General features: G+C 53.0%; 1 protein-coding gene and 11 non-coding genes across 12 annotated transcripts; 7 read left to right on the top strand and 5 right to left on the bottom strand.

Annotated features, from left to right (window-relative positions):
- The first annotated feature begins 1,495 nt into the window (after positions 1 to 1,495).
- On the top strand, positions 1,496 to 1,783 carry LOC131085890 (feather beta keratin-like). The gene has a single exon (XM_058028425.1). It carries the CDS (start codon positions 1,496 to 1,498, stop codon positions 1,781 to 1,783), a length of 288 nt encoding a protein of 95 aa, XP_057884408.1.
- Positions 1,784 to 6,730: 4,947 nt separating this feature from the next.
- On the top strand, positions 6,731 to 6,802 carry TRNAA-CGC (transfer RNA alanine (anticodon CGC)). The gene has a single exon. It is a non-coding gene; the product is annotated as a tRNA-Ala (tRNA).
- A 1,968-nt stretch (positions 6,803 to 8,770) lies between these two features.
- On the top strand, positions 8,771 to 8,842 carry TRNAP-AGG (transfer RNA proline (anticodon AGG)). The gene has a single exon. It is a non-coding gene; the product is annotated as a tRNA-Pro (tRNA).
- Positions 8,843 to 9,140: 298 nt separating this feature from the next.
- Positions 9,141 to 9,212, bottom strand: TRNAA-AGC (transfer RNA alanine (anticodon AGC)). The gene has a single exon. It is a non-coding gene; the product is annotated as a tRNA-Ala (tRNA).
- A 337-nt stretch (positions 9,213 to 9,549) lies between these two features.
- Positions 9,550 to 9,621, bottom strand: TRNAP-AGG (transfer RNA proline (anticodon AGG)). The gene has a single exon. It is a non-coding gene; the product is annotated as a tRNA-Pro (tRNA).
- Positions 9,622 to 18,834: 9,213 nt separating this feature from the next.
- TRNAA-UGC (transfer RNA alanine (anticodon UGC)) lies at positions 18,835 to 18,906 on the bottom strand. The gene has a single exon. It is a non-coding gene; the product is annotated as a tRNA-Ala (tRNA).
- Positions 18,907 to 20,041: 1,135 nt separating this feature from the next.
- TRNAP-CGG (transfer RNA proline (anticodon CGG)) lies at positions 20,042 to 20,113 on the top strand. The gene has a single exon. It is a non-coding gene; the product is annotated as a tRNA-Pro (tRNA).
- Positions 20,114 to 20,336: 223 nt separating this feature from the next.
- TRNAA-AGC (transfer RNA alanine (anticodon AGC)) lies at positions 20,337 to 20,408 on the top strand. The gene has a single exon. It is a non-coding gene; the product is annotated as a tRNA-Ala (tRNA).
- A 298-nt stretch (positions 20,409 to 20,706) lies between these two features.
- On the bottom strand, positions 20,707 to 20,778 carry TRNAP-AGG (transfer RNA proline (anticodon AGG)). The gene has a single exon. It is a non-coding gene; the product is annotated as a tRNA-Pro (tRNA).
- Positions 20,779 to 22,500: 1,722 nt separating this feature from the next.
- Positions 22,501 to 22,572, top strand: TRNAP-AGG (transfer RNA proline (anticodon AGG)). Its single transcript has one exon. It is a non-coding gene; the product is annotated as a tRNA-Pro (tRNA).
- A 1,405-nt stretch (positions 22,573 to 23,977) lies between these two features.
- TRNAS-GCU (transfer RNA serine (anticodon GCU)) lies at positions 23,978 to 24,059 on the bottom strand. Its single transcript has one exon. It is a non-coding gene; the product is annotated as a tRNA-Ser (tRNA).
- A 133-nt stretch (positions 24,060 to 24,192) lies between these two features.
- TRNAI-UAU (transfer RNA isoleucine (anticodon UAU)) lies at positions 24,193 to 24,265 on the top strand. The gene has a single exon. It is a non-coding gene; the product is annotated as a tRNA-Ile (tRNA).
- The last annotated feature ends 333 nt before the right edge of the window (positions 24,266 to 24,598 follow it).

Here is a 24,598-nt window from a genome sequence, read left to right as displayed (position 1 = left end):
ATCTGTGGGGCTGGACTTCAGAGCCCCACTTTGCTTTTAAAATCTCATGTGCCTTCCAAGTATGACTTATACCCCAGGTGTGAGGAATAATAACAAAAAAAAAAACAAAAAACAAAAAAACAAAAAACCAAAAACCCCCAAACAACAACAACAACAACAACAACAACAACAACAACAACAACAAAAAAACCAACAAAAAAACACAACCCCCCCCTACAAAAAAAAAAAAAAAAAAAAAAAGCAGCAGAAAAATCCTCTAAGTGCATCAAAACCCATAACAAATTGCTCAAGCTGGGCTAGGTCAGTTCCCTGTGTCCACATCACTCATATCCTCACTCCTTCAGTCCTGCAGCCCCTCAGCTTTCCTGGCCTCCATGAAACTCCTGGCACAGGATTTCACTTCAAATGGATGTTCCTTACATTCAGTTTACATCCTTGATCTCACCTCAGGTGCATGAGAGAGCTGAATTGGTTGTGCTGAGAGGAAGATGGGGATATGTCTGCTCTAAATTCTGCTGAAACACTCTCCTGCCTGGTGGCATAAAGACCTAAAATGTCCCTTGGCCTTAGGAAGGAAGGTAATTAATGCCTGTAGCCCAAATCATTTCAATCTTACTCAGTATTACATGGAAGCAAAACATGAGAGATGAAAGAGGGAACTGTTTAATCAGTCAGGGGAGCTTTCCAGGAGAAAACTGCTGGTTGTTGGGGAATTTCAGGCTGAAGGCACACACCCACTCCCCTGGGGGGCTGGGCCACCCTATAAAATTGTGGGGACAGTGCTTGGCCCCACCACCTGCTCCAGCTGCCACCACTGCCACCTCCATCTGGGTAAGTCGAGACAGGCTCCATCCCCTTCCCCACCCCTGCCTCTTCCCTTCCAGCTGCACAGGACATCAGGGAAGGGTGTATTTCTGCCCTAAAATGAAGAGTGCAAGGGGTTGCAGGATGCAGAGCTTATAGGGTCTGCAACCACATAATCAGTTGCATCCTGCATGATTTTCCTTGCTGAAGCAGAGAAATAATTAGAACAGGACATGCCTGAGTTGCAGGGATCAATGTGTCCCTGTTTATGGATGAGCATCAAATGTCCCTTATATTTTGGGATGGAATGGTTCAGTTCATGTTGTGTTGATTTAAGTGGGTTTTGCTTCAACCACACGCACCTTGTGACCACTTTGCTTGCCAAAGGCTCCCCGTCAGCTCGGAGCAGGAGTAGGTCTGCTCTGTGGTCCCAGAACCTGGTGCCTCCAACTTTCCCAGACCAACCTGCAGCTCAGACAAAATTCCCCTCATTCTCCTGAGTGGTTTATGGGGCAAGTTGGGGGGAAGCTTTCTTTTGGTGTTTCTAAACCATCCAAACTCACCCTGTAGCTTGCTTTCTCATGCCTCTTATTATGGGAGGCATTGAGTGAGGGCTCAGCAAGGACAGACCGGCCTCTGCCTTGTTTTTACATCCCAGCTCTGGCTTTCAGGTGCACATCCTTGCTGAGCCATGTCCTGCTACGACCTGTGCCTGCCCTCGTCCTGCAGTCCCCGGCCCTTGGCCACCAGCTGCACCCAGCCCTGCTTCCGCCGCTGCAGGGACTCCACCGCCTTCATCCAGCCGCCCACGGTCGTGGTCACGCTGCCCGGGCCCATTCTCAGCTCCTTCCCGCAGAACACCACGGTGGGCTCCACGGCGTCGGCGGCGGTCGGGAGCTACCTGCGCTGCTGCGGCATCCCTGTGGGCTCCCGGGGGCCGGGCAGGGCAGGACTGTTGTGCCTGGGCACCGGGCTGTAGGGTGTCCCCAGCGGGCTACTCCTCCTGCCCGTGCCAGCAGTGTGGTCAGGAAAGGAAAGCAAAGCACACGACCAAGACTAGGGGAGAGGACTAAGGAGATTCCTCTGGGTTTCCCAGCAGTTGCCCCAGGAGGATGGTAGCCATGCAAGCTCGTCACTCCAGACCGTAGCTCTGTACACCTTTATCTCACTAAGTCTTTATATTTCCATATTCTACACAGCATTTGCTGCTGGCTGGGCAATAAATGCTTCTAGCAGGTTGTAGATGGCAGATGATAATCATGGGGTGGTGGGATGAGGGGACACCCCTTGTAGAGATCAGCTTGTCCCAAAGTGGGGTTTATCCATTTCTTTACTGGGCACTGGAAGTGCACTTTGTACTCTGAACTGGTTGACTCTCCTTCTCATTAAAGACTTGCTACATCATAGCCTGAGTCTTTGGTTGTTCCTTGTTCAGGAGCCTGAAGGCGTGACCTCCTCTGGAGGCAGCTGGGGAGGTTTGGGTTTTACATGAAATGAGGGTTTCTGCTACCCAGCTCTTTCTTCTCTGTGCTGACAGACGTGTGTGGTTTGCTGGAACCAGTCCCAAGGCAACTTTCTTATCCTGGAAACCTCTCCTCCTGCCCCATGGCAAGCACCTGCTCAGGGAGGAATTCCTGCAAGAGCACACTTTATTGCCTGTTCCTCAAGGAGCTGGGAATGTGAAGGTTTGACATTTCAAAATGGCAATCACCCTGCATTTTGCAGTGATATTTTGTGGGGCTGAGCTAAGGAGACGGGCATGGAGTCAGGGAAAAAAGGCAGAAGTGGGATTTTTGGCAGATGGGCTTCTTTGGATGGGCATTCTATGCCAAGCTCACATAGTGTTTAATGGGTGACAGTGAAAAGTGAAAAAGAAGAGACAATAATTACTTGATGGAGAGGGGACAATGAAGTCCCTGGAAGATGTTAGGAATAGAGTAAAGCCTCTTTTTAAGATGCCATGGATCATGAGGCAGAACCTTTTCAGCTGATGGAAGAAGGAATAGGACTATGTGCATAAAGTTTGTGAGCGTTCGTAATGAGGGATTATGCTGAGCTTGAAAGCCTATTGGTCATCAAAAGCCTTTGACCAAGCTCAACTGGTTTTAATGCCCAGGAGACCTTTGCTGAGGTGCTCCTAATTTGGAGAAAATTTGCATGGCAATTTCTCATCAGCCAGTGCACCAGGAGAAGGGAGGTGTCCTTCCAAGGACTGCTCAGATATTTTTATCCCAGCCTGGCAATTGTCTGCAGAGATAGGATGCAAAATTTTGAATTAAAAATTACAAAAAGCTTTGAAATTCCAGCAGAAGTTTTGTTGGGAAGCTGTGGGTCTCTGGGCCTTGTGCAGCTGCCTTCCTCAAACGTGCTGGACCAAATAGTCCAGGAGGGAGCAGGTGGACAGAATAATCACATTTTTTATGTAGCTTTTCACTGAATGACTCCACTGGTGAGGTTGTACAGATTTTAATTTGTTTGTTTTTTGGGGTTTTTTTTTCTGAAAATCCAATGTCTACAAAAATCTAAATAGCTCCTCGATTTGACTTGAAAATTGTGGTGTCTTAGTGTAGACAGGTGGGGAAATGAGGACCTCGGTGCCTTTCAGCGCTGCCTATCCTGAGGGTCAGGGGACTCTGTCTCCCATGGGAGCTGTGACTCCAGCTCGGAGCTGTGCCTCCTTGGCTTCCAGCTCAAGAGCAGTCCTGAATTCATCATATCCCCCCCTGCCCCCCAGGCCAGCCCTTGCCCCAGGCAGGACCCCCCAGACCTGCTGATCAGGCCCTAAATACAGGTTTCTCTAGAGGCACTGCAGCCAAAGGCTCCAGTGAGAAACACAGAGCTACATAACAAGAAGAGGATGAAAAATATTGCTCAGCAGGTGGAGGCACATGGAGGGAAATAGCTGGGTCCTGGGATTTGGTCCCAGCATTGCCTACCTAAAGCATTCAAAAGCAGCAAAAGAATTTTTGAGAAGAGCCTGGAGTATGGCCCAGGTGCCACCCTCTGGCCATGCCTGTTGAGGTTTATGCCTCCCACTTCCCATCTTCTCTCGCTGCTGTCTTCAAATCATCTCTTTGCCCACTTCCCATCTTCTCTCGGCTGCTTCATGATCTTGGAGGAAACCTTCTCCCTGTGGTCGTTTAGTATCCTCAGGTTCCTGAAGAACAGGTACCTTTCCAACCTGGGAGTGGATGAGGTAGGAAGGAGAGGGTAAGTCATGGTTTAGAGGACAAGTCATGGTTTGAGAGAGCTGTTGTGGAAAAGGGGAGATTGCTGTGAACAGCAAGTGAGTGGGACCATTCGTAATGGAGACTTTGCCTGTGGAGGGTCAGGCTGGATTAGGAAAAGGTTCTTCCCCCAGTGGGTGATGGGGCACTGACCAGGCTCCCCAGGGAATGGGCACAGCTCCAAGGCTGCCAGAGCTCCAGGAGCATTTGGACAACCCTTTCAGGGACAGGGTGGGATGGTTGGGGTGTCTGTGCAGAGCCAGGTGTTGGACTTTGATAATCTTTATGGGTTCCTTCCAATTCAGGATATTCTAGGACACTATGGAAGTCCCAGGCAGCATGCTGCTGGTGGTAGGGCTGGGATTGGTGGTGGCTAGATTATTGGTGGGTCAACACAGTGCATCAATCTGCAGCTTCTCTGGTGAGAAGGCAAAAATTGTGGTGCGTCACAGCAGTGGGAGAGGATGAAAAGACAGATCCACCACCTGTGCCTTTACTGGGTTGCCAAAGGTGTATTCTAGACAGGCACTGGGGCACTGGGCTGAGGGCAATGCTGGAGGGTGAGCTGCATCAACAGGCGGCATCCTTCATCCTCCTCACTGGGGCAAGGACTGCTGGCCAGAGTACTTTGGGATACACCTGGAGCCAGCCAGGTGAGAGAGAACCCCTGGAGCTGGGAACCTGCAGGCACGGCAAGCAGAGAGATGGGACTTGTCCCATCCAGTCCCTGGATGTATGCAAGGCCAGGCCGGATGGAGTTTGGAGCAACCTTCCAGATTGAGGAAGGGGAAAGAAAGTGGCTGCATGGCCAGGATAAGAGAGAGGAGAGGACACCACTGAGGATATCCCACCCCAGATACCCATGGATCAAGCACAAGGCAGGGACTCAGGGTGCCCTCCCTGCCACACCTGGGAAGCCAGACAGGCAGTGGCTCTGCCAATGGCTCCAGTTCTTCCCCAGGGCTGGAGATCCCATAAAATAGGAAAATAACAGCCTGCCCACACATGAATCAAGGGGGAAGAAGCAAACAAATTAAAAGGCACAGGCATGCAGGTCTGGTCCTCCTGGTGCTCCCTGTGGTAATGGGGCTCACAAGACTTGAGTCCTGCAGCCCTGTTGGCTCCACCAGCACTGTCACCCTGAGCCCACATCACCAGCAGACATCGCTCCTGGCTATCCTACAGCCTCCTCTACTCTGAGTTTTTGCTGTGGAGAGCAGCCCTCAGGGAAAGACTGGGATGAGCACAGTGAAAGTGGAGCCCAGATCCCAACGGTTTGCAGGGTCCTGGGAGGGAATCTAAGTTTTAAACTCAAGAATTGTTTGATAAAACATTGCAGGGCTGTTAATTCGCGTTTGCTGAGAGGCGTCTGCATACCTCCCAGAGAAGCGTGCTGTAGTTATTGCTGTGTGGGGTAGCTCCTGTCAGCATTGGTTATGTGGGGTTGAAGGAGCTGTGTCTGTGGGGGGTTACGAGTTTACGAGACCTGGAAATCATGGGGTGCAGCGTTTCCCTTTCCTGCCCTCCTCCACCCCTCTGGGATATGAAAGGCTGTGGCTGAACCAACTTCCCAGTTCCCCTCAGTTAGCTCAGGAGGTTTGGATGGGGAGAATGTCTGCTCTAGCACAGCCATGTGTTACAATAGGCATTGGAGGCTTGCTGCAGTCTGCAAATCATCTCTTTGCACTGTTCTTCCTGTGTGAAGGGGGGTCCCTAGCAGCTGGGGCTCCTGCAGCAGCTCATCTTCCCACCCCAGCACAGCTACAGGCAACTCAGCCCTCAGGAACTGTGTCGTGGAAAATTCCCCATGTCCCGCCCTGGAACTGTGCCCCCATGGCACCCGTAGGAGCACCAGCACCCTGCTGACCCCCAAGGGAGCTGGGAAAAAAACCAGTCAGTTACCCAACAGTCACAGCTCTTGTCCCTCAGGAGCACACCAATGCCACTCTGGGTCTCTGGGGCTGTGATGTAGATTGGAACAGGGCTGGTCCCACATCCTGGCTTGGCCAATTCCCACAGGCAGTATGGAGTTTCAAGGGTCGGCAGGCAAAGATTACCAGAGCAGAGGATGTAGCTCAGCAGGAGAGTGCTTGCTTTGCATGCAAAAGGCCCGGGGATCAACCCCCCTGCATCTCCATCTCCTTTTGCCTCTCCGGACTCCTCCATGCTGGATGCAGGGCCACCGGAGTCCCTTCAAAAGGCCCTCGGGTTTCCTCCTGGCATGGCTGCCCTGGAAATTCCTCCTCAAGGCCATGGCTGTGCTGGGAAAAAGCACAGCCTCAGCTGTACCCTGAAATACAAACTGTAGGGCTGGGGAGGCAAAAGGGGTGCAGCACTCCAGATTGCTGGTGTAGGGATAGATGTCTTGCACTTTTGCAAGAATTCCTGAGTTCAACTCCTGGATAAACCCTCCTTTGGATACAACCCCTCCTTTTTGGGGGAAACCCCTCCTTTGGATAAAGCCCTGGCTTTGGACACAACCCTTTGTTAGATCAGCTCTTCCTGTGGGACTGCATGCCTGCTGCTCTTTGCTGACCAGATGTGGGATGATCAGTCCTCGCATTTCCCAGCTCCCGGCAGACAACATCCCGCGGGGTGGCTGTAGCTCCTCCCCTTCAGCCAACTGTACTTTTGGCACATAAAAACCCAATTGCTGCAGTGCCAGGAGAATGTGCCCCCCCCCGAACACTATCCATAAAGGGGATGTAGCTCAGTGGGAGAGCGCTTGCTTCGCATGTAAGAGGCCCTGGGTTCAATCCCCAGCATCTCCAATTATTTCGAGGTTTTTTTTTTTCTTCCTCCACGAGGCGGCGATGACGAACTCCTTTTACATCAGGTTTCCCCAAAGGCGATTCCCTGCACTATGGCTGTGCCGCCCACCCACGGCCGAAATGGCAGCACGGACCCCACGCTCTGCCGTCCCCCACTGCCCCGATAGCCCCTTCCCCACTCAGGAGACGACCAATCCCGACGACGGCTGGGCTGTGTCAAGCCCCCCGTGTCCCCTGTGCAAGGCAGAGTGGCTCCACGCGTGCCCAGAATCCAGCGACGAGTGCCCAAATAAAAAGGGGGGCTCCATGGGGATTTGAACCCGGCTTCTCTCACAGCCTAAACGAGAATCATACCCCTAGACCAACGAGCCAGAGCCCATAGAGTGTTCCACACTCCCAGTTTGGCTGGGACACCCCAGACATCTCCCTGATGTCTGGCAGATGATGGCCAAGGGGTGAACACGCTGCACTTGAAATCCAGCAGGGATTCCCTGCGCAGGCTCCAAGCCTGCTCACTGCCATGGGTTTTACCCAATGCCCAGATACCCACTCCGAGAGCGTTGAGGGGCCCTCGCTGGGGTTCCCGGTAGAAGCTGATATGAGAAGGTCATTGGCATCCAGTGCAGCCCCCGCTCCTCTCTCGGGAGCAGCCAAATGCCCCAGGCAGGGGTTGTGATGCCCCGGGGCAGTGACACACCCGGGATTCTCCAGGTTTTGCAGACCCGGGAGAGGTGAGTAAAAAGATACAGAGGGGAGTGGTGTGGGAAGGTGGAACAGTTTCCCATCTTGCTGAGTGGATGTCCCCTCACCACCCTGTCCCACATCTCTGGGAGAGCAGTGCACCCCACCTCGTTGGTCCAGCTCCCAGAAGAGGTTTTTGGCACCACTAGCCCTCCTTCCCAGCTGCTCCTCCCAGCACCGATGTACACCTCTAGAGGCATCCCAAGACTTGTGGAGAAGGAAAACAAAGTGCTCCAGTGCTCTGTGGCCTCTGGGCAGGGTAGGGAAAGAGTCTTGGGCATTTCCACACAGGCTGGTGGTGCCAGGAGGCAGCGCCAGACCTTTCCTAGGGAACTCTGGCAGCCCTGCATCCAGCAGAGAGGGGTCTGGGGAGGCAAAAGGACATGAAGGTGCTGGGGGTGGATTTCAAGGCCTCTTGCAGGCAAAGAAAGTGCTCTGCCCCTGAGCTACACCCTCTGGGCAAGAACAGGGAGGGGGCCCTGGGATGCCCATGCTGGAGTGGGGAAACATTGGTTTGGGGTCCCTATCCTGGGCTTATCATCTTGAGCTGATTTAGGGATCCAGACGTCAGAGACTTTGCCAGGGGAAACCTGCAGTTGTGCCAGGGACGAAACCATGTGGTGACTGGATGGGAGTGGAGTGTGCAAGGAGACATGTGGGGCCCTCATTGGATCACCCAGAGCTGCCCAAGGAAGCAGCCAGGGCTGCATGTGGCCTCGCACAGTGTGGGAGCAAGGAGGTGCCTCTTGCTGTAGCCACGAGATGCCAGATGCAGCAGATGGGAGTCGCAGCCTCTGTTTCCTCTGTCAGTGGCCCTCGGCGGCCCTTGCAGCAGTTGGAATGGCCGGTGCTTTGTTGTGGCACGTTTTGCTGTGGGGCATGGTGCAGAGGGGATGTGCTGTGAGCAGTGTTTGTGCTCAGTGTCAGCAATGGGCATGTGTGTGTGCCAGGGCTGTGGGTGCATGGGGGGTGCTGCGGTTTTGGGGCCAGGGGCTAAGGGGGGAGTGGAGCGAGCAGCGTGTTCGGTGTGCGGGCGGTGGCGTGTGTGAGGTGTGGAAGGGCTGTGCAGGGTTGTGCGTGTGCGTGTGCGTGGTGTCGGTGTGCGGGCAGGGCGGCGAGGCGTGTGAGCGTGTGTGAGCGTGGAGCGCCGCGCTGTGATTGGCAGTGGGGACGTGCGCGGGGTGGGCTGGGGCAGATCGGGGGGGCGGGGGAGAGCCCAAGCCCCGCGGCTCGTTGGTCTAGGGGTATGATTCTCGCTTAGGGTGCGAGAGGTCCCGGGTTCAAATCCCGGACGAGCCCTTCTTTTTACACACCCAGCGCTGCGCCGACACACGGGTGAGCCCCGGCACCCGTGCTCACGCCAGGAGACAGCGTGAGCCCCGTGGGGAAGGGACTCGGGCTGCCTCCACTCTCTACGGCACCTGGCCAAGGAGGGACATCTCGCCACGCATTTCCTTGCTGCCCGCCTTGGGCTGCCGGCAGGCAATCCCAGCTGCCCCGTGCCCACAGGCAGCCGCAGGGATTTCTTGTGGGCCATCTGGGGCTCTCTGGGGGCCGTGTATGCATATGCGGAGGGCTCTGGAGCGGCAAAAGGAGAGGGAGATGTTGGGGGTTGATCCCAGGGCCTCTTGCATGCTAAGCAAGCACTCTCCCGCTGAGCTACATCCCCGTGCCAGTGTGCCGGGCCTGGCATTCTCCTGCATCCGAGCAAATGCCTGTGTCTGCTGCCTTGCCCTGCCGCCCAAGCTGGGGAAAGGGCCTTCAGGTGTTGGCAGGCAGTGCGGGTGCCTTAGGTGTCATTGGGCTGGGGAGGGGTTTGGAGCAGGGTGAATAAGTGTGGCGCAGAGCAGGCAGGGCAGGTAAGGGGCAGAGTGGAAGCGTGGCAGGCCTGTGTCGGGCGGCTGCAGTGTCGGGCGGAGGTGGCGAGGGGGAGTGCGAATGCCAGGGCAGGGTGCTTGCAGTGGGTTGAGGTGTGGTGAGGGTGGGGGCTGGGTGTGTAAAAAGAAGGGCTCGTCCGGGATTTGAACCCGGGACCTCTCGCACCCTAAGCGAGAATCATACTCCTAGACCAACGAGCCGCGGCGCGCTTCTTCTCCCGCAAGGCCCACCCGTCCCCGCACGGCCCCGCGCCCGCCCTGCCTCCCGCACGGCCCCGACGCCGCAGCCCCGACACAGCGCTGCGCCCGCCCCGCCAAGCGCCAAGCACCCCCACGCAGCCCGAACACCCGCGCTCCGAACCGCGCCCATAAGCCTCCGCACCCCGAACCGCGCCCCGAACCGCACCGCTAAACCTCCGTACCCCGAACCGCGCTCCGCTGCCCCCACCGCCCTCACTGCTCCTCCCTCGCTGCGCCGCCGGCGCTGCGATGGCCGAGGGTTGAACGCGTTGCACTCGAAATCCAGCAGGGGCTCCCTGCGCAGATTCCAATCCTGCTCACTGACGTGGGTTTTACCTGCATAGATGGGAGTCGACCCTCCCGGAATAAACGGCGTCTTAACTGTTATGAACAAAAATTCGGTTAATATTTTTTTTTGTGAGAAAAAGTTACAAAAAGGCAGCCAGATCACTGTAGCTGCCGAAGTTCTTCGTGTTTTGTTATTGTAATCACGGGTCGTTGTGGCTAATCGCTCCTTTTGCATTAGCAGAGCCTTGCCTGAGGCTAAGGTGTACTTTTCGCTGAAGGGTGAAGAGACCTGAGAGGGTGGGGGGGGCTATGCAAAGTGATTCCAAAGACCAGCATGCTGTAAGACCCCTACTCCAAACGTGCAAGAACCCCAAAAACAACGAGCCAAATCAGAGTTGAAAGACTGAAGTGATGTCTGGACGTGAGGAGCCGAGTGCTGAACCTGCAGAGACGCGGAACACCTTCGGAGTCCCTCTCGCCCTGACCATGGGAGTCGTCCCCGGCGGTGAGACCGGGCCGACTTGGCTGGGAGAACTAACAACTGGAAAGAGATCAGCAGGCTCTAAAGGCTCTCACAAAGACTTGGCCCCTAGCTCTACCCCTTGTGTACAAAGCTGTGCATATCCTCCTCCTCTGATTCGCCTTGAGAGAGATGACGGGAAGCTGCAGACCTGCCGAGCTACCCAATCCTGAGCTGATCACTTTTAATAAAGGCATTAAAAAGGAGAAGAAGTTTCCTGGCCCTGTTTATTTCAGCTGGGGCGCTCGTCCGGGATAGCCACGCCGCAAGAGGACTCAGGACTGGCCATCTTGGATCTTCAGAAGACAGCTGGCTACCAGGACCAAGAGAGATTGGCTCAAGACAACGGTGCAGAGGAGCACCGGAGCACCGGACTGGTGAGAAATCTGGTGGCGGGAGAGGGAGACGCGCGCACGTGTGTGTGAGTGAGATGAGGGCCGACAGCCGGACCTTCGAAGTGAGAGGGACCCCTCAGTACCGCGTTTCCTGACTCCTGCGAAGGGGCAGGCGGGAAACAGGGGAAAGCGAGTGGAATTAGCGTGAGTGAAGTCGTCTCCCAAGGGGGAATAGAGGGCCCCCCCACTCCGGGCGTGCGGAGTGAATTACTGTGTATGAGTGGCACGCACCCCAAAGTCCTGACAAAGGGAGGTCAGGGACTTTTGTAAGTCTCGAAAAGGATCCGAGTAAGATTTGTCAGTCCCGAGAAGGATTCGGGTGGTTCACAAGCCCTGCAGGCAAAGTAAGTCCTGACGAAGGAGTCAGGCACAAACCCCAGCGAAGGAGGCTGCGGTTTGCTTTTAAGTCCTGATACGGTGAAGCCTAAAAATTGGCGGGTTAGGCGAACCAAAAAATCAGGCAGTTGTTTTTCCTGACTGAGGGAGTCAGGCACGACCTGGATTCTTGGCCGAGGCTTCATGTGTTCAAGTCCCGATAGATGTAAGACCTGACGTTGGGAAGTTGGGCAATCAAGAGATTAGGCAGTTGTTTCAGTATAAAGTCCTGAGCATCAGGCAGAAATTTGAAGTTCAGTGGAGGAGGTTGAAGCTCCTCAAACAAGTTTTTTTTTTTTAAATTCCCGGTCAGTAGAGGCACCTTTGGGACTTTTTTTATTGAGACCTGAGAAATGGGATGTTGTAATAGTAAAAAGACCGGCAAGAGACTGAGGTATATACATCCCAATAGTCCCTTAGGAGAACTGTTAGTAAAATGGGATTCTATAGAGGCCACGGAGGGATTAGATAAAGTGAAAATGATCCATTATTGTATGGAAGTCTGGCCAGAATTAGAAGTGCAAGGAGGATGGCCTTGGTGTGGACAAAGGACAAGTGGATGTGCCAACAATTAAATAATTATCTGACAGCTTGAGGGGATACTGATCCTGAGCAATTATTGTATGTAGCTTGCTGGGTAAGGAGCACTTTTGAGGATGAAGGGGTGCGAATTTGTAAGGTACAGAAAGAGGGGAATGAAAGAGGAGATGATAGGACTAGTAAAAGATGGGACCCCCAGGATTATTTGCCTCCTTCTGCCCCTCCACTTTATAATTCTCTTCTTCAAGCACCTCAAATGGCAGGTCCAGTTCCTCCCCCGGCTGCCATCTCATTACCACCTGCTCAAATTCCTCCTTCTACCTCTTCAGCTTCCCCTGTGATAAACCCAGTATCTCCTCCAGTTCCTTCTGCATCACCACAAGTGCCTACTCCACCTGCTGCATTCTCCACCCCTTCTCCAGCTCCGCTTAGTATCTACTCAGGCTCTTCTCCCCCTCCTATTGCTGTCCCTTTACCTCCTCCTAGCTGGGACACAAATGCCTCCTCGCCCAGTAAACAGCTATCAGCAAATACACCTGCTGATGGGCAGAACATTCAGGGTAACCCAGATGTCCCTCAAAGTAGTTTGGCATCTGAAGATGGGCCGTACTGTAGCACCAGATCCAAGACTTCCAAGGCAGAGAGACTCTTTCCCCTCAGAGAGGTTCCTATGGGAGGAATAGCGGGAGGTGTTGGCTTTGTGAATGCTCCCCTAACTGCTTCTGAGGTGAGGGGATTCAAGAAAGAGTTGGGGCATTTAGCTGAGGACCCAGTGGGCATAGCCAAACAAGTGGATCAATTTCTAGGTCCAAATATCTACACTTGGGGAGAGATGAATTCCATCCTGAGTATATTATTTTCCCCAGAAGAAGTTGAGATGATTAGGGCGTAAGAATATGGGAGAAAGATAACAGTCCAGGACCCCAGGTGCCAACAGGTGAACAGAAATTGCCACTAACGGATCCCGGCTGGAACCCTAACCAGGAGGGGAGGAAGGCCATGATAGAATTTAGGTCTTTGATAATACAGACGATCAAAGAGTCAGTTCCCAAAGGAGCTAATACCCAATTGGCATTTGAGGGTACACAAGAGAAGGATGAAGCTCCTGCTGCCTGGCTTAACCGCCTAAGGCAGAACTTCCAGTTGTACTCTAGAATAGACCCAGACACCCCAGAAGGTCAAATGCTGCTAAAGGTCCAACTTGTTACCAAATCTTGGCCTGATATACGGAGAAAACTAGAAAAGATGGAAGATTGGCAAGAGAAGGACATTAATGAGTTATTAAGAGAGGCATTTAAGGTGTATTTAAGGAGAGAGGAAGAAAAAGCCAAGGCCAAGGCTAAGATCATGGTTGCTGTAGCTAGAGAAAGTGCAGGGTGGGCGGGTCCACCACCAAGAGGAGGCAAAGATAGGTCAGTACTGTTGGATGCAAGAGGGATGGAGACACCTCAAGGCCCTTTGAGAGAGCGACATTGCTATTACTGTGGAGAGCGAGGACACGTCAGGAGGTTTTGTAGAAAGCTCAGTCTCGATGCGGCATTAACCAGGGAACAAGACAATTTAGGGAAGATCATTAAAGGTGACGATTAGAGGGTCAGGGGCTTTACACTATAGGGGACCCGATGCAACATCTAGAAGAGCCCTTGGTAAACTTTGAGGTGGGACCCCTAAATGAAGAATTTGAATTTTTGAGTAGATACAGGAGCAGGTAAGTCCTGTCTCAACAAAGTACTAAAAAAGTATAGTATAATGAAAAACATCTGAAGTTAGACAAAAACAGCTAGGTAGAAAGGATATGCAATAGCACCAGAACTGGCCAGTAATACTTAACTTGTAATAAGTGATGTGAAAGTAAAAGGTACCTTTTTGTTGTCTTGTTGTGTGTGTGAGAGTGAAGCACAAGCAAAGTCAGCCTCAACTTCCCAGGCAGGTGGGAAGGGGGCAGTAGAAGTGTGTGTGACCTGCAAACCAGGCTTGTGTCCCCCGGGCGGGTGGGGGCTGTGGCTGAAGTGTGTGTGTGAGTGACCTGCAAACGAGACTAGTGCTCCCCAGATGTGTGAGGGAGCCGTAGCTGTGAGAGTGTGAGTGACACGCAGACAGCCTCACAGGTGAACGTGCACGAGAGGCAACCAGAGCCAGGGCCCTTCCAAGAGGCCCAGGGATACTGAGACCTGTGGGCCAACCCCAAGGTGAGGGGAGCCACAGTGATTTTCTAGCAATAATGATCCAGTTTGTGTCTTGAGGGTGTGAAGGAATGTGTGAGAATGAATATAGACAAATTAGAATAGAAGTAATGTAGATTGTGCATTATAAGTTTTACCACATCTCCTTAGAGGGAAGTGTATTGTGTAGAAGAATAGTGTAAGAAAAAAAAAAAAGAAAAAAAATTTAAGTGTAAGGAGTTGAAAGAAGTATTTAAGCTGTAAGTGAAAGTGAGAAACAGAAGCAAGAGATAAATAGATAAGATGTTGAAAAATAGAACAGAAAACCAGTGAATTAAATACACAGAAAAATAGGGGAATGAAAATACTTTGAGAGTTAAGTTAGCTGAGAAATACAACTCCTTGCAAAATACAGAGTATGTAGAAGTTGATGAGAGAAACATGCAAGCTATGGAAAAAAGAGAAATTAACCAATAACATTTAACAGAGAAACTGAGTTTTGATAAAATCATTAAATTGCAGACCATTAATGCCTGTGTTTAAAAGCCGGTTTCAGGTACTCTTCATTACTATTTCGACTGTGCAGACGAAAAGGAAAAGGTTGGACTCACATCACTCTCACCCCCTGGCATTGGACCAAGATTCAACATCAAGGTTTTTTTTCCCTTTGGCATTCTGGCATTGGACCGGACTGCACCCCATTCTTCCTCTGGCATTAGACTGGACTCCACCCCTTTCTCCTTCTGGCATTGGGCCAGACTCCCAGTTTTTCCCTCTGGCATTGGGCCAGAGTCCACACCACTCTCACCCCCCGGCGCTAGACAAGATTCATCTGCTTCACAAGCTAAATCACCTGAGTACACTGTGGTAAAAGGACCAAAGAATTTAAAGTTGACTCTCAGAAGGAAGAGTCAAAAAGACTGAACTGTTTGGAAAAAAATTGTTTGTTAAGAGTTCTAATATTGCTTAAAATGTTTTAAGACTGTTCTGTGTAAACTATGTTGGTAAAAAGTTTAGGACTGTAAATAAGTAATTCTGGTTAAGTTCCCCAATTTATTTCTAAAGACTCCAGGTTAATCCTCTACAGAACACTCCCCTGGGAGGGGAAACCAAAATTGGTAGGGAACAGACCAAGAGAGGTTTAACCAGAGAAGCAGGTAGAAGGGACTCTGAAGAGCTTGGAAGCTTTTTCTCAGTAAAATTCCCCAAGAGGCAAGGCCGGGTGGGCAGGCTGTGTGAGATGACCCATACCGGACTCTTGGGAAGGGTAGTACTGATGGCTCTGATTGCTGGTGGTGCTCAGGGGAGCCCAGCTGAGCTGTGCAATGAATGCTACCAACCCCTCTATGAGGAGGAAGTGAGCTCCTCGTCGAGAGTCCACATCAGTTCTAACCCTGATTGTGTTAACCTCTCCCAATTGGTCCTTTATCAGAAAAATAAAAGAGTGTATTGGATAGCATACAATATTGCCACTTTTAGGCAGCCACTCCTAGGAGAGTGCCCTATAGGGGAAGCCTGGTTGTGCTTTGAATGTGATGCTGCTGAAACAAGCTCAGCAGATCTAGTGAAAAGCAAAGAAATGGTGAAAATAGTAAGAAAAATTGTTTCTTACAAGTATTTATATGAGTGTACTGGAAAAGAGATAAACTCCTTTTGGAACACATTTCAAGAGAGCCTTAAACCCCTAGATTTGATCTCGTCTGGCAGCTGCACCGCTAGAGTGATAAAACCAATTTTCTTATTACCCAAAGAAACTGGATCAAGTTTAGGAGTTCCTATATATAATAATTTGAGAGAAATTAAACAGAACCGGCACAGTGAAATAGAAATTGAGAAAATCCAAAATTGTAACAGCCAAATTCGGATCCCAATATCTATGTTAAACAAAGTTATCTGGCTCCAAGCAGTATTAAAGATAAAGAATTCAATTATTAAGAACATTTCAAACGAAATAAAAAGGTTAGGATGTGTAAATAATGAAGATCAAACTCCTACACTTGATCCCAGTGGGTGGGAGAACCTGGAGATTTTCAAAAAAGATGTATGAGAAAAAGTAGTTTTTCTCACTGTGTGTGTACTTGGAAGATTGCTCTTTTTACTATGCTTATTTATCTGTTTTAGTAGAATAGTACTTGCCGTGCAGACCAACCTGAAGAAACCAAAGAAAGTAACAAAGTTAAGTAACCATGATTACCAAAGTGCACAAAAGATTTATAGTGGATTCAAAACAAAAAAATTGGGAGTTGATGCGAGCTTAGAATTTAAGCTCGATCAAAGAAAAAGAGAGGGGACTGTTATGAACAAAAATTCGGTTAATATTTTTTTTGTGAGAAAAAGTTACAAAAAGGCAGCCAGATCACTGTAGCTGCCGAAGTTCTTCGTGTTTTGTTATTGTAATCACGGGTCGTTGTGGCTAATCGCTCCTTTTGTATTAACAGAGCCTTGCCCGAGGCTAAGGTGTACTTTTCGCTGAAGGGTGAAGAGACCTGAGAGGGTGGGGGGGGCTATGCAAAGTGATTCCAAAGACCAGCATGCTGTAAGACCCCTACTCCAAACGTGCAAGAACCCCAAAAACAACGAGCCAAATCAGAGTTGAAAGACTGAAGTGATGTCTGGACGTGAGGAGCCGAGTGCTGAGCCTGCAGAGACGCGGAACACCTTCGGAGTCCCTCTCGCCCTGACCATGGGAGTCGTCCCCGGCGGTGAGACCGGGCCGACTTGGCTGGGAGGACTAACAGCTGGAAAGAGATCAGCAGGCCCTTAAGGCTCCCACGAAGACTTGATCCCTAGCTCTGCCCCTTGTGTACAAAGCTGTGCATATCCTCCTCCTCTGAGTCGCCTTGAGAGAGATGATGAGAAGCTGCAGACCTGCCGAGCTACCCAATCCTGAGCTGATCACTTTTAATAAAGGCATTAAAAAGGAGAAGAAGTCTCCTGGCCCTGTTTATTTCATTAACTTTCTTCTCCTGTCAAGGAATATGTGGCATCATAGGGCAGGGAGTCATGGACCACTCACTCTGGCGTCTGGGGAAGTCCTCCCGGTGATGAGGTTATGTTTTTTTACCAATGGGCCAGCTGGGACCCACGCAAGCCCAGGGCAGTGGTGCCAAGGTGTCCAACAATGCAGGTTTGGGTGTGTTTCCATCTTAAGGTATGAGGAGATGTGGGTCTCACTCCCAGAGGAATTGTCGTTTTGGTCAGAGCCTGTCCTGGTGCAGAGCCCTCTGGGGTCTTCCCGTTGTCCCCCCCCAGTCACTGCAGGTTGGGGCTGGGCAGGATGAGTGGGGCAGCTCGAGGGGCTGGCATGGGGTGTGGCACCCCCTGTGTACCACTGCTGTCCCCCACACTCTTGGGCCTGCCATGCCCCCAGGCAGCACCAGTGCTTTCGGCAGGGGTCTCTAGAGGGCTCTGCCAGCCCCACAACCAACAGGGAGGAGTCTGGAGAGGCAAAAGGACATGGAGATGCTGGGGGTTGATCCCAAGGCCTCCTGCATGCAAAGTAAGTGCTCTCACGCTGAGGTACATGCTCCTGTGCAAGGGCAGGGTGGTGTCCAAGGGTCCCAGCTGTCATCATGGTCCTCCTGCCCCTGTGGCCACTGGATTCAGAGAAGTTTTGCGCCATGGACCTCCAAATGCCAGCCCCACCTCCTGGGCATAGTAAGATGATTTCCTTGTGCCAGGCTGTGCCAAGGGGCAAAAGGCAACATTAGGCACCCTCCTCAACTCCCAGAATTGGGGAGCACAGATCTGGGGCATGATTCTCACTTAAGGTGTGAGAGGTCCTGGGTTCACCTCCTCGATGAGCCCACCTTTTGGGCACCTAACTTCTTTTGCTGGCACATGGGACTGCGGCATAACCAGGGCTCTGACACTGAGGGCTGGGTGCTCCTTCCTGGCTGGGTGGGCAGGATTGCCACCCCAAAGCTGGCAGTGTGCACCCCAGGGATGAGGGGACTCACTCAGGCCATCTCCCTGCCCTTTGTGCCTCACACTGGGGCACATAGCTCAGTGGGAGAGTGCTTGCCTTGCATGCAAGAGGCCCTGGGATCAATCCCTCAGTGGCATCTCCCTGTCTTTTTCCCCTCCAAGACCTGCTGTATCTCTGGGCATCATTGGAGATGCTTCCCTGTGCTTTCTGTCTTGTGGCCAAGACACCTGGATTTTTTCCAGCCATTAGTAAATATTCCTGCATGTCCCTTTTCCCAACCCTCCAGGTGTGGGTGCTGGGGCTGAGCAGAGCCCCACACCAGGCTGGGGGATGGCATAACCTGAGGCAAAGTGCGCTGTCCTGGCTGTCATCAGCTGAAGGAAGACCACTGGGGCTGTGATGGGTGAGGTGTGAAGGTGTTGGACTTGAAACCCAATAGGGGTTCCCTGTGCAGGTTTGAATCCTGCTCACAACAACAGGTTTTACCTATGGCTGGGTGGGGTGGGCCACCAGGGGAACTGAGAGAGTGGACAAGGAAGTGCTCTTGCATTGGGGGGGCTTGTGGACTCTAGCTTCAGCTCATGCATGACCCCTCCTTTTGGGCACCTGTGGCCAGGCATGGCCTCTCAGTGTCAGGACAAGGGAGGGGAGGCACTGCCCAGCATGGAGGGCACAGGCAGCGTCCCTAGCGGGGTGACCCCTGGGATGGAAAGGTGCCATGACTGTCAGGAGAATAGGGTTACCCAGTGCCCATGGGCACAGGCACAGCTCAGCCATGGCCAGGGCTGGTTCCCTCCTGTGTTGGGAAGCAGCTGTCAGGGCAGTGGGGGTCATGCTGCCACCGCAGCCTCAGGGGGAAGCTCTACCATGGTGCATCACTCACCTTTGGGGAGCCCTTCCCGAGGTAGATGCGAGTTTATCATCACTGGCCCATGGAGGAGGTGGGTTTGAGGAAGAAAAAAAAGCTGGAGATGCTGGGGGTTGAACCCAGGGCTTCTTTCATGCAAAGCAAGCACTCTCCCACTGAGCTACATCCCCTGCCTGAATGCTTTTTCTCTGGGGTGTTCTGCCAAGCCTCCTGCTCCTTGTGACCCCCCATTTTAAAACCAGGCAGGTACAGCCCATAGCCATGCTGTGCTCGGCCGAGTGGGAGCTTCAGGTAAAGTTTAGAAACTCCCACTGAATCTTGAAATGTGGAGAGGAACCCCTGGCTTTCTAAACTTTTCAGAGAGGAGGCTGGGTGTGGCTGGACCCAATCTTAGCCCCAGATTTTGGAGTGATTTATCTCTAAAATATTGTATAGATGTAGTAGAAATTTTATAGAGCTTTATCCTGCAGGATTAAAAATAAATATTAAAATTAATACTTACACAAATACATATTCTTTATTATGATGATTAGACAAAAAATCTTAACAGAATTATTTACTACACAATATAGGTGCTGTAACAACTATTACAATATAGTGCACTATGAAATAATATTGATACAATTTTATTAAAGCAAATATATTAAAGCTGCCAAAACTAATTATTAAGTAAAGTTTGATGTTTCTCACCCAGACCAGCCAATGACTGGGGGCCAATCTCTTGGGCTCAGCCTTAGGGAGTGACCTTGAGGAGTGTCTCTCAGGGGGGAATCTCTACACATACCCTTAAGAAATGTTCTGTCAAAAAAACCTGCCATTCAAATATGGGACTTCTATACTATAAAAGCATGGACTGTGAGCCACATATGTCCAGGCCAGCTGTGCCAGCTCAACAGTTTTAGTAAAGTTATCTGTAATATTACTTGTTTGTTCCTTTATCCAGATATTTTGCCAGAGCTACTGTTCTTCAACTCACTATCAGGATGTTTAAATTTGAGGTTGATGAGTCAGGCTGGTTTCAGCTTTATTCAACAGCAAAAGCAGCGTGACCTATTTTCTTCATGTAACGCTGATTGTTTGGAAATAGAGCATTGTTTGTTTCCTCCATTCCAGTCTCTGGCATTCCAGAGCAACCTGCTACATATGCCCAGATGACATCTCCACAGCCAGAGAAGAACAAGGGGGAACTCTTCATGGTGACCATCCATCAGAGACAAACAGAGCTGCCACAGGTCCCATCTCACACCAGGCAGTTCTGTGAGTTCTCGAAGTAAAAAGAGGGTTTTCTCTAACATGCGCTTATCTGGCTCGTTGGTCTAGGGGTATGATTCTCGCTTCGGGTGCGAGAGGTCCCGGGTTCAAATCCCGGACGAGCCCTCTTTTTGGGCACCTACGCGCCATGGGATGTGGTGGAGGCAGGATGGGGATGGAGGTAGGGAAGCAGTGCCTGCAGAGCAGCGGTGTTTTCTCTGGGCACATCCTTAAACCAGCAGGGGCGCAGGACTGGGAAAGGTGGAATGCAGACTGTGACAGTCGGGTGTGGAGCCATGTGGGGCAAAGTGGGGCGAAGGGACTCGGCCAACTGCCCTAGCTGTTGCACGGGGATGTAGGTCAGCGGGAGAGCGTTTGCTTAGCATGCAAGAGGCCCTGGGATCAACCCCCAGCATCTCCATCTCCTTTTGCCGCTCCAGAGCCCTCCGCATATGCATACACGGCCCCCAGAGAGCCCCAGATGGCCCACAAGAAATCCCTGCGGCTGCCTGTGGGCACGGGGCAGCTGGGATTGCCTGCCGGCAGCCCAAGGCGGGCAGCAAGGAAATGCGTGGCGAGATGTCCCTCCTTGGCCAGGTGCCGTAGAGAGTGGAGGCAGCCTGAGTCCCTTCCCCACGGGGCTCACGCTGTCTCCTGGCGTGAGCACGGGTGCCGGGGCTCACCCGTGTGTCGGCGCAGCGCTGGGTGTGTAAAAAGAAGGGCTCGTCCGGGATTTGAACCCGGGACCTCTCGCACCCTAAGCGAGAATCATACCCCTAGACCAACGAGCCGCGGGGCTTGGGCTCTCCCCCGCCCCCCCGATCTGCCCCAGCCCACCCCGCGCACGTCCCCACTGCCAATCACAGCGCGGCGCTCCACGCTCACACACGCTCACACGCCTCGCCGCCCTGCCCGCACACCGACACCACGCACACGCACACGCACAACCCTGCACAGCCCTTCCACACCTCACACACGCCACCGCCCGCACACCGAACACACTGCTCGCTCCACTCCCCCCTTAGCCCCTGGCCCCAAAACCGCAGCGCCCCCCATGCACCCACAGCCCTGGCACACACACATGCCCATTGCTGACACTGAGCACAAACACTGCTCACAGCACATCCCCTCTGCACCATGCCCCACAGCAAAACGTGCCACAACAAAGCACCGGCCATTCCAACTGCTGCAAGGGCCGCCGAGGGCCACTGACGGAGGAAACAGAGGCTGCGACTCCCATCTGCTGCATCTGGCATCTCGTGGCTACAGCAAGAGGCACCTCCTTGCTCCCACACTGTGCGAGGCCACACACAGGCCTGGCACCCCATACCCCCAACAGGGTCTGGAAGATGTAGAGTGGGGGACAGAATGTGCACTTCCTGGTTCATTGATCTAGAGGTGTGATTCTCGCCTTGGGTGTAGGACGACCTGGGTTTAACTCCAAGATATCTCTTACTTTTGGCCACTCACCATGTCCAGCGCTGAGAGTGACCCTTGTTAGCTGGGTACATCCCTGTGGGAAAGATGGACTCCAAAGGACTGGTGGCAAAATGTTGCTGGGGGAGAGAGATGTAGTTCAGATCAACCCCTAAGCATTCTCCACATCCTTGTGCCTTCTCAAACACCTCTCTGCTGGTTGTGAGGCTGCCAGAGCTCTCCACGAAAGGCCTGGCACTGTGTCCTGGCATCCCAAGGTTGTATAAAAATCTTGTGGCTGTTTCCCTACCGTGCCTGGAGGCTGCAGAGCATAGAAGGCATTTTTTAACTTCCCCACAGGGCTCAGGATGTCTCTTGGGGTGAAAATCGATGCTGATGGACCCAGCTCAGAAGGAGGAGGATAGTATAGGCAGATTCATGCAACAGTTGAATTCAGGACCACTTCCACTCTAAAACACATACCCAGAGCACTGAAGGGGGGTACACTGTCCTTCCAAGGATGTGGGAGAGGGTTTTGAGGAGTAATACACGCAGAATCTTCAGGATGCTCCACCTCCAGTATCCAAATCGTGAATACCGCCTGAGGGAGAAGAGAAGGTAGGGCTTAGGGCCGTGTGGCTCTTCATGACGCTCCCGCTATCAACTCCTGCCGGGACTCCCAATAGAGAGAGGTGTCAGGGCTTTGGGTAAAACCCATATCAGTGAGCAGGATTGGAACCTGCGCAGGGAGCCCCTGCTGGATTTCGAGTGCAACGCGTTCAACCCTCGGCCATCGCAGCGCCGGCGGCGCGGGAGGGAGGAGCAGCGAGGGCGGCGGGGCGCTGTGGCGGGGCGCGGTTCGCGGTGCGGTTCGGGGTGCGGAGGTTTAGCGGTGCGGTTCGGGGCGCGGTTCGGGGCGGGGCGGTTCGGGGCGCGGGTGTGTGGGCTGCGTGGGGGTGCTTGGCGCTTGGCGGGGCGGGCGCAGCGCTGTGTCGGGGCTGCGATGTCGGAGCCGTGCGGGAGGCAGGGAGAGGGGGTCCGTGTGCGGAAAGGGGGGGGGGGGGCAGCCGGGCCGCGCGGGAGAGAGAGCGCGCCGCGGCTCGTTGGTCTAGGAGTATGATTCTCGCTTAGGGTGCGAGAGGTCCCGGGTTCAAATCCCGGACGAGCCCTTCTTTTTGGGCATCATCGCCCTCCTCCCGCCTAGCCGGTGCCGAGCCCGACGTGACCCGGCCATCGCCCTTTATCCCTCAGGGACATGTGTAGGGCTTTGAACTTAGCGTGGCATACAGAGCGTCACATGGGGCTGTGCCCTGTCTCTGGAGTCCCGACACATTGGTCCTGCAGAGAGACCCTATTTTTGAGCTGGCAGCGGGATGGGGATGGCATGGGAAGGGCTGTGTCTGTGGCCATGGGGCACTCCGGCAGTGGGGCAGGTGGGGGCTCTAGCTCAGCTGGTTAACATATCTGTCATGTAAACAGGAGATCCTGGATTCGACTTCCAATGGCGCCTGGAAGTCTGGTTTTCCTCTCTGGCACAAGTTGGGGACACTGCTGGGGCTTCCCCACTGCTCGTTTGCCCCTCACAATGATGACACTGACTCAGAGCAGTTTGGGTGCACGTTTTTACTGAAAGCTTATTTCAGGGTCCCCCAATGGACGTAAAAATTCACCAAGGTGTCCCTCCCACCCAGGACCTGCCCCTGCCCTGTGGTGCCTGCAAGCCCCACAAACAGCAAGGAGGATCTGTCTCCCTCGGCATGGCTGCCTAGCCCACAGCCCACCCTCCAGGTTCCTACACTTGGCTGGAGGGACCTGGCAGCACCTCAGGTACCTTCCCAGGATGCCCAGACATGTCCAATGTCCAGGATGAGTCACAGGAGAGGGCTAATCCCCGCTGGGTGGGGAGAAGGGAGCTGTTTGGATGCCTCTCCAGGTAAGTCATCTACAGCCACACCCAGCATCTGGGGGATAGGGGTGGTGTGGGGCCAGGGCACCTTCCTCTGCCCCTCTGGGCTCCCACCACGTGCAGAATCATATTTGCACTGTCTTTTGCCCTCTTTGCTGCTTTTTGCCCAAGTTACAATGAATGGGCATAATTAACAACAACTGTGATGGGAAAAACCCTCCTATACCTTCTTTGCCTGCTCTCCCCGCAGTATCCAGGGTATCCATCCATGGTTTCACACTTCCTTTGGCCCAGTTTACTTCCCTATTACACTCTACGTTTCAGAAGGTTATAGCCTGACTGCTCAACAGCCACTTTCGGCAGTAATCGCTCTTGTAACGATTTCTAAGTGCTTTCTTCTCCATGCGTCTTGGATAGGAGACTATCCGCCCCTCTACATGAGGACGTCGGCTGGCCCTTTAGACATTACGTCAATGTCTTCTGCCATCCCCTTCCCAAAATCTCCAGGGCACGGGTGACTTTTGATCCTGGAGAGGATGCAGATGCCAGTGTAGCCCAGGCGCTATCTAGTACCATTTCCCCTCCCGCCCCCGCCGAGTCCCCATGTGCCGCAAGAATCCGAGCCCACCCCGAAGGTCCCCAGTTTCCCCCGCGCGGCAGCAAAATCCCGACGAGGATGGGATTCGAACCCACGCGTGCAGAGCACAATGGATTAGCAGTCCATCGCCTTAACCACTCGGCCACCTCGTCCCCCGACAGAATGCTGTCGCCCCCTGCCGGTCTGATCCTACCGCCGCAGCCCCTTCCCGCCCTGCCCCGGAGCCCGGCCTGCTCTCGTCGCCTGTTCACCCAGCAGAGGCCGACGACGCCAAGTCGTTCCTACGCCCTCTGGGCGTAGTCGGCAGCGCGTCAGTCTTATAATCTGAAGGTCCTGAGTTCGAGCCTCAGGGAGGGCAGCGGTTAACCGGGGTCTTTTTTTTTGTTTCCCCGTAACCACCCGAGGTGGCTCCGCAGTATGCCCGGCCCAGACATTGCCGACGCCTTCGTACGGCCCCCGCGGCGGGCGGCTCCCACGGGGCCGGGCCCTCAAGGGCACGGGGAGAGCGAAGGCGTGGGAGGAGCGGTTCCGACACATGGGGGGCGGATGGCAAAACAAGACACCAACATGGGGCTGAGTGGTTAAGGCGCTGGATTGCTAATACATTGTGCTCTTCAGGCATAGGTTCAAATCCCAGCTTTACTGAGATTCTACTGGTGCCCTGGGTTCTCCATCTACAGATAAACGATAG

Source organism: Melospiza georgiana, chromosome 7 (assembly GCF_028018845.1).
Source record: "Melospiza georgiana isolate bMelGeo1 chromosome 7, bMelGeo1.pri, whole genome shotgun sequence".
NCBI classification, from domain to species: domain Eukaryota; kingdom Metazoa; phylum Chordata; class Aves; order Passeriformes; family Passerellidae; genus Melospiza; species Melospiza georgiana.
The sequence above is the reverse complement of the archived record's forward strand: the minus strand, read 5'-3'. Positions and strand labels throughout refer to the sequence as shown.